This window comes from Hyaena hyaena, unplaced genomic scaffold (genome assembly GCF_003009895.1).
Source record: "Hyaena hyaena isolate Hyena2069 unplaced genomic scaffold, ASM300989v1 scaffold_638, whole genome shotgun sequence".
NCBI classification, from domain to species: domain Eukaryota; kingdom Metazoa; phylum Chordata; class Mammalia; order Carnivora; family Hyaenidae; genus Hyaena; species Hyaena hyaena.
The window spans coordinates 448,683-460,842 of record NW_024081270.1 but is presented as its reverse complement, the minus strand read 5'-3'; the positions used below and the strand labels follow the sequence as shown (position 1 = coordinate 460,842).

Genomic DNA, 12,160 nt, shown 5'->3' with positions numbered 1-12,160 from the left:
AGAGCGCAGACTAGCAGTCTGGGCTTGGGGCTCAGCAGCAGGTCTAGTGGTCGAGCCAAGAATCTTCCGACCACCTCTAGGACCACACCCGAACTTGAAAGAGAAAAAGAAACGGCTTGTCACCACTCTTGCCTTTACTTTTGTGAAGCAGATTTTAATCAGTATATTTATAATCTTTTTAGCTTCTAAACCTGTGCACAAAAATGATCAAGTCTTAGCCTCGTGACCTAGGGCTAAATGCTTTTAAGTCCGTTTTCACCCGGAGAATGAAGCTGTCGCAGTGGAAACCAGAAGGGAAGTCCTATTTCTTTTACCAAAACTTGATTTTGTAAACTATTTTCTTCACCCAGTGTATTTATAAATTTTTGCCCCACATTTAGATTATTGAAGGCACATTAAAAGTTAGTGACAATAATACTTTATGATTGTACATGATAGTTTTTTTTTTTTAATTTTTTTTTAAATGTTTTATTTATTTCTAGGAGAGAGAGAGAGAGAGACAGTGTGAGCAGGGAAGGGTCAGAGAGAGAGGGAGTCACAGACTGAAACAGGCTCCAGGCTCTGAGCTGGCAGTCAGCACAGAGCCTGACGCAGGGCTCGAACCCACGAACCGCGAGATCATGACCTAAGCGAAAGTCGGACGCCTAACCGACTAAGCCACCCAGGCGCCCCATGTACATGATAGTTTTTTTGAGTATGTCTACCTAAGAATTTTTCTCGCGTGGACAGGATTTTATCAGGGGTTGTTGAGGGTTTTTAAGATCCATCATAGGCATTTCAGACACGTATGTCTAGGGAAGACTCCTTTGGATACGGATACAGAACTGCTGAAGAGTCGGGGTGAATATATTTCAGCTCCCATAGATTTTGAAAACCCCAAGTCTGCAGATCAAAGTATCACACACTAGCCCTGGTGGTAGTTTCTAATAGATGTTGCCATGTTTGTTCTGATCCATATTGCAGAATTGAGCACATCTGCTTATATATTTAAAAAAAGAGAGAGAGGGGCGCCTGGGTGGCTTACTCGGTTAAGCGTCTGACTTTCGCTTGGGTCATGATCTCGCGGTTCGTGGGTTCGAGCCCCGCGTCGGGCTCTGTGCTGACTGCCAGCTCAGAGCCTGGAGCCTGTTTCAGAGTCTGTGACTCGCTCTCTCTCTGACCCTCCCCTGCTCACGCTGTCTCTCTCTCTCTCTCTCCTAGAAATAAATAAAACGTTAAAAAAAAATTTAAAAAAAGAGAGAGAGAGATGGACGTCTTTTTCTATGTTCTGGGGCCGAATAATCTATCTTCCCATTCTACTGACTAGCTTCTAGTTAAATAGAATGTAAGGGAGCACATATATAACAGTCCGCAGTAAACATCCAAGAAATAAAACCAGTGCAATTTCTTTCTTTCCTTTTTTTTTTCTTTAAGGTTTATTTATTTATTTTGAGAGAGACAGAGACAGTGCAAGTGACAGAGGGGAAGAGAAAGAGAGGGAGACGGAGAATCCCAAACAGACTGCACTCTCAGCACAGAGCCTGAAGCTGGGCTTGAACCCACGAAACCATGAAATCATGACCTGAACTGAAACCACGCTTAGCCGACTGAGTCCCCCAGGCACCCCTGAACAAGTGCAATTTCAGTATGTAGGTGTACTGCATACAGTATGTAGTCTTTCCAGAGATGCAGTCTGGGGACAGAGTAGAATTTCAGTGGACAAAAACAGTGGAGGCTGGGAGGAGACAGGGTGAGGGTGCGCCGGGGACGTGCATGGAGGGGAGCCGTGCAAGGCCCTCCTGAGCCCCGCAGAGACGGGAGTGGACAGGCAGGCATGCAGCTGACGGGACTCACGTGGGATGGATCGCAAGGTGACCAGCGTGGTGGAGTCCTCTTGCTGCCAGAGACAGCACATCCCAGGTGCTGTGGGAGAGGAAGTCACCTGCCGGCGAGGCCCTCAGGAGGAGGTGGCCTTCCCCCTTGGGAGAGGTGCGGAGGGGTGTGAGGAGGCCAGGCAGCGCCTTCAGTGACCCATTGAAGATGTGAGCGCGTGTCCCTTGTCAGGAGGCCCGAGGCGGAGAGCCCTTGCCTCCGAGCAGGTGGGGCAGGATGGCGTTGCCTCTGAGCAGGTGTGAGCCACCACACGGGCTCAGGGCCAGCTGGGAGGCTGCTGCCCCGTCCGGGAGATGTGAACGTGTGCGTGCCACTGTGGTTTGAGGGGCAGGTGCAGCTGCTGCTTTAAAGTAGAATCCAGGGGCGCCTGGGGGGCTCAGTCGATCAAGCATCCAGCTTTGTCCCGGGTCCTGATCTTTTGGTTCGTGAGTTTGAGCCCTGCATCCAGCTCTGTGACAGCTTGGAACCTGGAGCCTGCTTCGGGTTCTGTCTCCTCTCTCTGCTCCTCCGTCACGTGAGCTGTCTCTTTCTGTCTTTCTCTCAAATATAAACATTAAAAAAAATAGAATCCACTCAGAATATGCAAACATGTTTTGTAAAGTGTTTGTGTCCACTTGGTGGAGAAGAGAGGCTGGTGCCTCTGGCAAAGTATGAAAGCTGGGGTCCGTCGTGCGCGCGGCCCTGGCGCCTGCAGAGGACCACGTGTGGCCAGTGCTGGCAGCATGTGCGTGCCTAGCCGCCTCGTCTGGAAGGTGGGGAATCACAATAGCGCTGCTGTGGGGCTGGTAAAGGAGTTAGTCTGCACCTGGAAAGCGCTTCAAGTGCCCCGCGTAGTCAGAAGAATTGGAGCGTCGTCCTCAGCGCAGGAGACCAGCACCCGGGACTCACACGGCTCAGCACGTTCCTGGTAGAGGCCATGGTGTCTTTTCCAGCACCTCCTCCTACATTCTGAGGAGATGACTTCTTGATAGTTCTGTACTTTGAACCACTCATCAGGGTGTGTTTAGTAAACTTGTGAGTGACAGCTTTGTTCCTGAATCGCGGGGCAGGCGGGAGGGACAGTTTGCTCTGCCAGCGTGGGGGTGGCTTAGCCAGACTTTCTCATTTGATAGGACATGGCATATGGCACTCATGGCTCGTGCAGAAGTGGATGTGGAGTTACCGTCCGTGTTATGATCTGGAGTGTGTTATTTGTTCCTAAAATACTGCAGGAAGTTGTATTGCTGTAGTAGATACGTTATCATTCAATCAGTAGTAAATTCTGCCTAAAATTTTATTTTTCCCAGGGGTAAATGGGGAGTTGCTTTACCTAGCCCACCACTCTTCTCTTCCTTGCTCACCCCGTTTGAGTTTCTCCGCTTCGGGGTCCCCGGCTGGCTTGGTCGCTGGAGCATGCCAGTCTTGGTCTTCAGGGTCGTGGGTTGGGTGTAGAGCTTACTTTAAAAAATAAAATAAAATAAATTTCTCACCCTCTTTACATCTTATTAAAATGCTGACCTCTTTATCTCTACCTTCTTGAAATAGGGTCTTATTTTTTTTATTTCCTCTTTCCCAAAAGACTTCGGTGTGGTGGTCAGATGTGATAGGTCAGCCTTGGAAAGCTCCCGTACCTTCCCCACATCTGAGGGCCTGTCTTTAGTGCATGTGAACATGACTTAGCATGAGAATGTTTATTGTCTGTCCCGACTTGCTTCGAGGTTCTCCCTGAGCTTGGAGAATTGAGATCCCCCTTGAGCACTGGTAATCCTCGTAAGGTGTTAGTCACTCAGCGCTCTCCTGGTTGGAATGATGAAAGCTGTTCAGTCAAGGCTTGACCCTCAGAACCGTGCCCCAGGTACCTCTGCCCTCCACCGCCTCCCTGGGTGGGATGCTCCCGGCCGGCTCGTGACTCGGCGGACTCTCTGCTTTCTGTAAGCATCCCTGTTGGCCCACGTGTCTAAAAGGCCCTTTCCAGGTGTTTTGCATCCACGTTGCTCTATTTGCTCACTGCACTCGTTAGCCAGCACTGTTCTGTCCCTGTCTGTCTGTCCTGCTGGCTGGAATGGAAGCTCCATGAGGCAGGGACTGGTCTGCTAACGGCTGTACGTGTCAGGACCCCGAACCGCGCCTGGGTGTAGTAGGGCCTCGGTAACTCCCTCTGTGTCTTCGGGTTAAGTCGCGCCAGATATTGGAGAGGTTGAACTTACACAAGAAAACATTTTGTTTCATAAGTGTAAATAAAGGATTTTAATTGAATTCCATTTTGATCAGTTTCAGACATTTATTCCCCTGAGTAGAGAGCCCTCTGCTAGACAGTAGAGTAGAAAAACGCACTGTGTGCACAAAAACGGACACTGCTGTGTGCAGACACTTCCCAGTCTGGCCCAGATGGAAACACACAACCAGATAGAACCAGGTGATCAGGGCTCTTCACGTCCACCAGGACCGCCAAGCGTTCTCAGCCAGACCAGGTGTGAGGCTGAGTCAGCGGTGAGAATCCAGGGGCCTCATCTCCTCTCCCTCCGGGGGTCCCTGCTCTTCAGTCCCATGTAGTCATCACAGGACAGAAGGGCTGGCCGCTGCCTCTCCTTAAGTTGCTTGAGCCATTCAGGTTTTTCAGGTTTTTAAAGGAAGAGCACCGCTCATAACTTGTCCTGGTGGACGTAGCCGCTTGCATCACCCTCTCCTGGCAGAGGTGGTGCCTTCCCAGACCTGCAGGGCTTGATGGCTTGGGTTCTGAGCTGCCCATGGCGCCTGCCGCTGGACACTTGTGTGGAGGTGCCGGCTGACCCCATGGCGCCTGCCGCTGGACACTTGTTGTGTGGAGGTGCCGGCTGACTCCACGGTTGCCTGCCTATGGACTCTTGGGGTGTGGAGGTGCTGGCTGATCCCATGCCAATCGCCAGTGGTTGCTTGTCGTGTGGAGGTGCTGGCTGACCAGTTCTCAGCAGTTACAAGTGACCCCAGGCCACCACATCAGCACCTTACGGGCAGACCTTCTGAACCTGGACTTCTAAGGGCAGGGCTCAGCAACACATGTTTTAATAAGCCTTCCGGGTGATTTTGATCACAAATTTAAGATCATCTGATGTAAATAAAATTTTTCAACTTATATTTGCTTCATTTCATACACTCCATATTGGAGAAATTATAGTATGTATAACATTAAACCAGAATATTAATTGAACTCAAAGATCATTCTAAATTTATTTTCATCAGTCCCTGTGGTCTTAAGAATGTGGTTTTGTGGGAAGCCCAGATTTCCCTTTAGACCTAGGACCTTACTCTGTCCTCAGGGTAGGCCAAACACATGTTTGAATCAAACTCTTAGGAGCCTGTGTAACCAGTGACTCAGTCACTTGCTTTCTGTGCATTTCATGGTTATTCAATAGTTAGCTTATTAGTTTAGCAGAATGACTTAGGATCCCGCATTAAGAAGTCACTGGATTTCTTCTGAGGACTACTTAACTAAAAATTCTTTTTTTGTGTGTATATAGTCCAGATCTGTCTATGTATCTGTATATATTTGAGGGGTAGAGGAAGAACGAAAGAGAATCCCAAGTAGACTCCTTGCTCAGCATGGAGCCCAACATGGGGCTCGATCCCATGACTCTGGGATCATGAGCTGAGCCGAAATCAGGAATCAGACGCTCAACTGATTGAGCTACCCAAGCGCCCCAATATATTGCTTCCTTTTATTCACATATAAGGTTGAAGATCTAGTTCTTCATTTTCTTTTTCTGCTACTAAGATTCAGTTGTGGTACAACACTATTTAAAAGTAATCTTTCCTCATCTACCTATTTGCCTTTTATTAGTACCTTTCTTTGTATCCTATTTTGAGCTGTCTCTTTCCAAATAACATTATATTATCCAGAGTGTTAAATGAAATACACAGATGAGAATATAAAGCATTATTGTCTTTTCTGTTTTGCATACTTATTAGCATGCTTAAAAATTAACTGTAATTTTTTAATTTTTTTAATGTTTATTTTTGAGAGACAGAGCACATGTGTGGGGAGGGGCAGAGAGGGAGACAGAGGATGTAAAGTGGGCTTCATGCTGTCAGCACTGAGACTGATGTGGGGCTCCAGCTCAAAAACCATGAGATCATTCATTACCTGAGCTGAAGTCGGCCACTGACTGACTGCGCCCCAATGCTTGCACCTTCCTCAAATAGAAAAATGTGTGGGGATCGGCAGCAGTCAGTACTCTGTTTGCACTGGGATTATTTCTCCTTTGTACCTTCGTGTCTGAAATGAGGGCCATTAGAGGTTCAATTTTGACTGTTGATGGTGCATAAGAACGATATCAATGAGAAGTTTCCTGAACTTAATTTTTGAAGTTTGTTTTTAGTGAAATACTAAATACTTACTGATTTACATATAACAAATAACATTTATATATAACAAATATGATAAACACTTAATGATTTAAACTTGGATACAAAGGGATAAAGTCACTATTTCCATTTTGCAGATGTAATGTATGGAAACATGTACATAAGGTTTGGGGCATATGTATCTTTGGGCAGCAGCATATTGTACAGTTTCAAAGCAGAAGCTCTCAAGTCTGAGACCTGCGTTCAGATCTTTACCTTGAGCAAGTTTACTGTCGACCTTGGGTGGGTGACGTCTCCGAATGTCCCTGTTCCATCTGTGTGACCGTGTCCTCACCGGCGCTGCTGAAGCTGCCCCCAGCGGTGGAGCGTTGCACTGTCAGAATTGACCAACACCCATGGCCTCTAACACGTGAAAGGGGGAGTGAATTCTAAGGCAGGCACACCTCACTTTAATGTGTTGTCCTTCATGGGCCTTCTCCCATGCTGTGTTTTTATACACTGAAGGTTTGTGTCGACCCTGCACCCATCAAGTCTGTCAGCACGTTTTCCTGGCAGCATTTGCTCACGTCGTGTCTCTGTCACATTTTGGCAGGTCTCACAATATTTCACACGTTTTCATTATTATATTTGTTATAGCGATCTATAATTTATGATATTTGATGTTACCGTTAGAACTGTTTTAGGAGCCGTGAACCATGCACTCGTAAGCTGGCAGCTGCAGGCAGTAAACCCTGTCTGTGTTGTATTTGCTCCACTGATGGGCCGTCCCCCCTCGGGCCTCCTCCTCCGTGAGACACATCACTGTGCACATTGGGTCCATCAGTGCCCCTGCGGTGGCCTCCCAGTATGCAGTTGAAGGGCAGAGTCACACGTCTGTCATGTTAAGTCAGAAGCTGGAGGTGATCGAGTCAGTGAGGAAGGCACGTGAAAGCTGAGACAGGCCAGCAGCCGGGGCCCTTGCGCCAGTCAGCCAAGTTGTGAGTACAAAGTTCTTGAAGGACCTGAAAAATGCTCTTCCAGTGAACCCCCAAACAGGAAAGCCAAACAGCCTCCACTCGGATCAGACCACTCCCAGTGTTCCTGCGAGGCGAAGCCTAACCCAGAGCAAGGCTCTGACTCTCAGTTCCGGGAAGGCAGACATTTGTGAGGAAGCTGCAGAAGAAAGGCCTGAGTGTACGGAGGTTGTTGGTTCAGGAGGTTTAAGGAAGGAAATCGTGTCACGACAGAAAAGGGCAGGTGAAGTGGCCAGTGCTGGTGTAGAAGCTGCAGCAGGTGATGTGGAAGATCCAGCCGAGATCTTTGATGAAGGGGCTGCACTGGAAAACACATTTTCACCGTAGATGAAGCGGCCGTCTATTGAAAGAAGATAGCCAGAGAGGAGAAGTCAGCGGCTGGCTTCACAGGACAAACTCCCTCGTTAGGGACTGAGGCCGCTGGTGACCATCCGTCGCGGCCAGTGCTCATTTACCACTCCGGAAATTGTTAGGGCCTTTCACAGTTACGTTGCTCTGCTGCTGCTCTAGAAGCAGAGCAGCCAAGCCTGGCTGGCAGCACAACTCTGTACCGCATGGTTTACGGAGTATTTTAAGTCCGCAGTGGAGACCTACTTCTCAGAAAAAGGATTTCTTCCAAATGATTACTGCTCCTTGATGCCTCACCTGGTCCCCCAGGAGCCCTGATGGAGGTGTCCAACAGCACGAACGTTGTCTTCATGCCTGCAGCCCATGGATCCAGTGGTCATTTCCACTTTCAAGTCTTACTATTTAAGAAATACATTTCACAAGGCTATAGGCAGTGATTCTTCTTCTTCTTCTTCTTCTTTTTTTAATTTATTTGTGAGAGAGACAGAGAGAGAGAGCCAGTGTGAGGAGGGGCAGAGAGAGAGGGAGACACAGAATCTGAAGCAGGCTCCAGGCTCCGAGCTGTCAGCACAGAGCCCGACACAGGGTTCAAACCCACAAACCATGAGATCATGACCTGAGCCGAAGTCAGACGCTTAACCGACTGAGCCACCCAGGCGCCCCAGGCAGTGATTCTTCATATTGGATCTGGGCTAAGTAAACTGAAAATCCCTGGAAAGTGTTCACCATTCTAGATGACTTTAAGAATAATCGTGATTTATGGGAAGAAGTCATAACATCAACATGAACGTGAGTTTGGAAGACGTTGATTCTGGGGGATGATGCGAAGGTTCAGAACTTCCGGGAGGACATCACTGCAGATGTGGTAGGAACAGCGAGAGCACTCGAATCAGAAGTGGAGCCTGAAGACGGACTGATGTGCAGCCTCGTGGGCAAGTGAGTGAAGAGTCGGTTCTTACACATGAGCGGAGAGTGGTTTCCTGAGATGGAATCTACTCCAGTGGCGATGCTGTGAAGTCTGTTGAGATGGTAACACAGGATTCAGAATCGGACATGAACTTAGTTAATGTAGCAACAGAGGGTTTGAGAGGATGGACCCTACTGTCCGCAGAACTTATGCTGTGCGTAAGGTGCTGTCAGACAGCCTCCTGTGCTGCAGAGAAATCACTCATGAAAGGAAGAGTCCGTTGATGCCGCTGACTTCATTGTTGTCTTATTTTGAGAACTTGCACTGCTACGCTGAGCACGCTGACCAGTCAGCAGCCGTCCTCGCCGAGGCAACCTCCGCCAGCAGAAAGATTACCGCTTGCTCGAAGCTCAGCTGATGGTTACCTTTCTTTTTTAGCTATAAATATTTTTTAATTAAGGTATGCATGTTGTTATTTTTGTTAGACATAATACTATTACACACATGTAAACATAACTTAACATGCACTAAGAAACCAAAAAATTCATTTGGCTTACTTTATTGTAGTGTCTGGAACGGAACCCACAACATCTCTGAGATATATGAAGCATTAAAAAGAAAAAGATCTATGTGTTGTGTCAAGAAGAGATGCCCATAATGTACTGAGTAAAGCAAGTAGGTAGAGCACGACATCTGTGTGTGTACGTGTGTTACCCACACACGCACGAGGAAGAAGTCCAGAATGTAGCACGTAACTGAAGTTGTTTTTTCCCTGGGGAATAGAACACAAAAAACTTAGGCTTTTTCTTTCCTTTATTTTTCTTTTTTAAATTTATTTTTGAGAGAGCTAGCAGGGCAGGGGCAGAGAGACGGGGGAGAGAATCCAAAGCAGGCTCCATGCTGTCCACGTGAAGCCCGACACCTGACACAGGCCTTGAACTCCATGAACTGTGAACTCGTGACCTGTGCCAAAATCCAGAGTTGACGGCTCGACCAACTGAGCCCCCCAGGCAACCCTTATGGTTTTTTTTAAACATTTATCCTTTTTAGTGAGGCCCTATAGCTCAGGGGTTAGAGCACTGGTCTTGTAAACATTTATCCTTTTTTTTTTTTTTTAAAGTTTAATTGTATTTTTGAGACAGAGAGACACACAGCTTGGGGCGGGAAGGGGGAGAGAGAGAGGGAGACACAGAATCCGAAGACAGGTTCCAGGCCCTGAGCTGTCAGCACAGAGCCAATGTGGGGCTCGAACCTACAAACCGTGAGATCACGACCCGCGCCGAAGTCGGACGCTTAACCGACTGAGCCACCCAGGCGCCCCCCCTTTAGGCTATTTCCATTTTGCATTTCTATAATTGTTAACATGGAAAAAAAGAGCTGTAAAAATGAATACATTTCTGAACAAAAAGCTTAAGAGGCAAAAGTACTGGATTTAATAATGTCATTTTTCTGTTTACAGACCTATTAATTGAAATATATGCACTACATGATTTTAAGCTCCTTTATGGAAAGTTCAAAAGGTTCAAAGGAGGGCCTCCGTTCTTCCTCACGTATTGACTGCGCGGGGACTGCCAGCTTGGGCACTGAAGGGCGGGTGAGCCGGCCGCTGCCGGGACAGACATGCACACAGGTCGTTGCAGCTCTGTCCTGTACACGTGAACACAGCCTAGAAGAGAAAACTAACCTGTTTTCCCCTGGGGTCCTCGGGGAAGGTTCATTGGAAGGGGTGACATTTGAAGGAGGATACCCTGGTGGCTGTTTGATAGAAGACCCTGGAAACGGGCCGTGGTGACCAGTCGGGCTCTGAGAAGGAGGCTCTGTAGGCGTGAAGAAAGAGCTGCTGCCTCTGGGTGGCGGAGCTGTTAGCGATGCACCAGAGCAGACTGAGAGAATGCAGTGTCACCTGCAGGCTGGAGGGGAGTGCGTGTCCAGGGCACTGCTCTTGGTAGAGAGTGATAACCGACAGCGAAGGCAGAGGCGCCTTCGGGGAGGTGGAGGCAGGCTTGGGGGCTGTGGCGGGGTCTGTTGGTGGAGGCGTCGGAAACCACCCGCCCCGCTGCAGACTTGTTCCTGTCTCCGTGGCTCAGGATCTTAGGATGTCGACCCCTTGTTTAGCCCCTTGTTTTTCAAGAGCTATTTGCCACTGCGCCCTCTTCCGGAGTAAGGGTAAACTCGGGCATCAGGGTTCAGGTGTGGCATTCTGCTCTCCCCGTCGCGGCGTTCAGCCCACCCGACAGAGTGCCTCTGAGAAAAGTGGTTGGAGCTGCAGTGTTCACCGGCCTTGCTTCCCACTCCCCCGCTGGTACCCACGGCCCGCCCAGCACGTTGCAGCCCCAGACATGGCCAGCACTCGGTGCCCCAAGCAGGCAGAGGTGGGGGGTTCTGGGAGTGAGTCCATTCCCATCAGCACCCAGTTTCTGACGTGAGACCGATGGGCCTGCAGGAGGTGGTCGGGGTGCCTGGAGCCCCTCAGAAGGGTCACTCTAATGGCTGGCCCGCACCTGCCCGCGGTGGGACATGGAGGAAAAGAAGATTCGGGCCTTGGGGTGGAGTGTCACCTTGGATACAAGCGAGCTGTGCGATGTGGTAGCATATGGAGCCCTGTCATGGTTCAGTGTCCCCACTGGAGTGGGCTCCACACCACTGCGTGGCTCTCCGTGGCTGTGGGGGTTTGGGGAGCTCACGCACACCAACCACTCGGCACACAGCCAGCCCTCTGTTCTACCCATCTGCACCTGCACCTCACAGAATTCCAGGCGTGTGCTCTGACTCCTTTTCCCACTGGACACTCGCGTCCCCGGATCCCGGGTGGGCGTGCAGGAGGGCACAGCGGTGCACTCGCGTCCCCGGATCCCGGGTGGCCGTGCAGGAGGGCACAACGGTGCACTCGCGTCCCCGGATCCCGGGTGGGCGTGCAGGAGGGCACAGCGGTGTGCTGGAACCTGCAGCTCTACCCTGGGCTTCCTTCTTCCTGCTGGAGCCCCCACAGCCGCCCCGAAGCTTCCTACCCTCACGGAGGTACCAGAATCTCTTGGGTGCTGCTTTCTGTCCATCCCTTTCACAGGGGCACATTTACCTCCGCGTTCCCAGAACGGACTCTGGCCTCTGCCTCCCCCAGCTCCCCCAGCTGTTTCTGGGGGGCTTAAGCGGTAGCTTTTCTCCACACTTCGTGGGCTCCAGGGCCCCTTGCATTAAGAGCCCTGTGTGCACATCCCATGCGGAAAACCCTTGCAGTCCTTTGTTAATTAGTAGTTTCTTCTAAGAAGTGAAGAAGAATCAGGATGTAGATTTACTTTCCTGTACATGTGCTCAATTCTCTTTTAATAAATTGTCATTTTCTTTTTAAATATGCACCCCCCCCCCATGTTTTTTTGGTTGTACCAAATAAAAACCAACCGTGATTTTTTTTTTCTTTCTGTATCTATAGGTCCTCTGCCTGACGGATGGGAACAAGCCATGACTCAGGATGGAGAAATCTACTATATAAACCATAAGAACAAGACCACCTCTTGGCTAGACCCAAGGCTTGACCCTCGCTTTGGTAAAGGTTCATCTCAAAACCTTTTTAGATATTTGTGATAACTGTGTGTGTGTGTATGTGAATTTGGGAAGATCCCCTAAAATAAAATCGCACTACTTTCTGGTGTTAAGCAGGAGGACTGCCCGGCGAGCTTCTCCCGTACTGTTCGTGCACCTCCTC

General features: G+C 49.3%; 1 protein-coding gene across 7 annotated transcripts in view; it reads left to right on the top strand.

The window, feature by feature from the left end:
- The window catches only part of YAP1 (Yes1 associated transcriptional regulator), a 116,875-nt gene that overhangs the window by 68,285 nt on the left and 36,430 nt on the right, over positions 1–12,160 (top strand). For 4 of the 7 annotated variants that reach the window (XR_005525354.1, XM_039216539.1, XM_039216541.1 and 1 more), the window contains exon 4: positions 11,888–12,007. Coding sequence is in view for 6 of the 7 variants with exons in the window: in XM_039216539.1 (XP_039072470.1) it covers positions 11,888–12,007 (120 nt within the window). In the remaining variant the exon portion in view is untranslated. The remainder of the gene's footprint in view (positions 1–11,887; positions 12,008–12,160) is intronic. The other 3 variants (XM_039216540.1, XM_039216542.1, XM_039216538.1) reach the window with 1 other exon arrangement.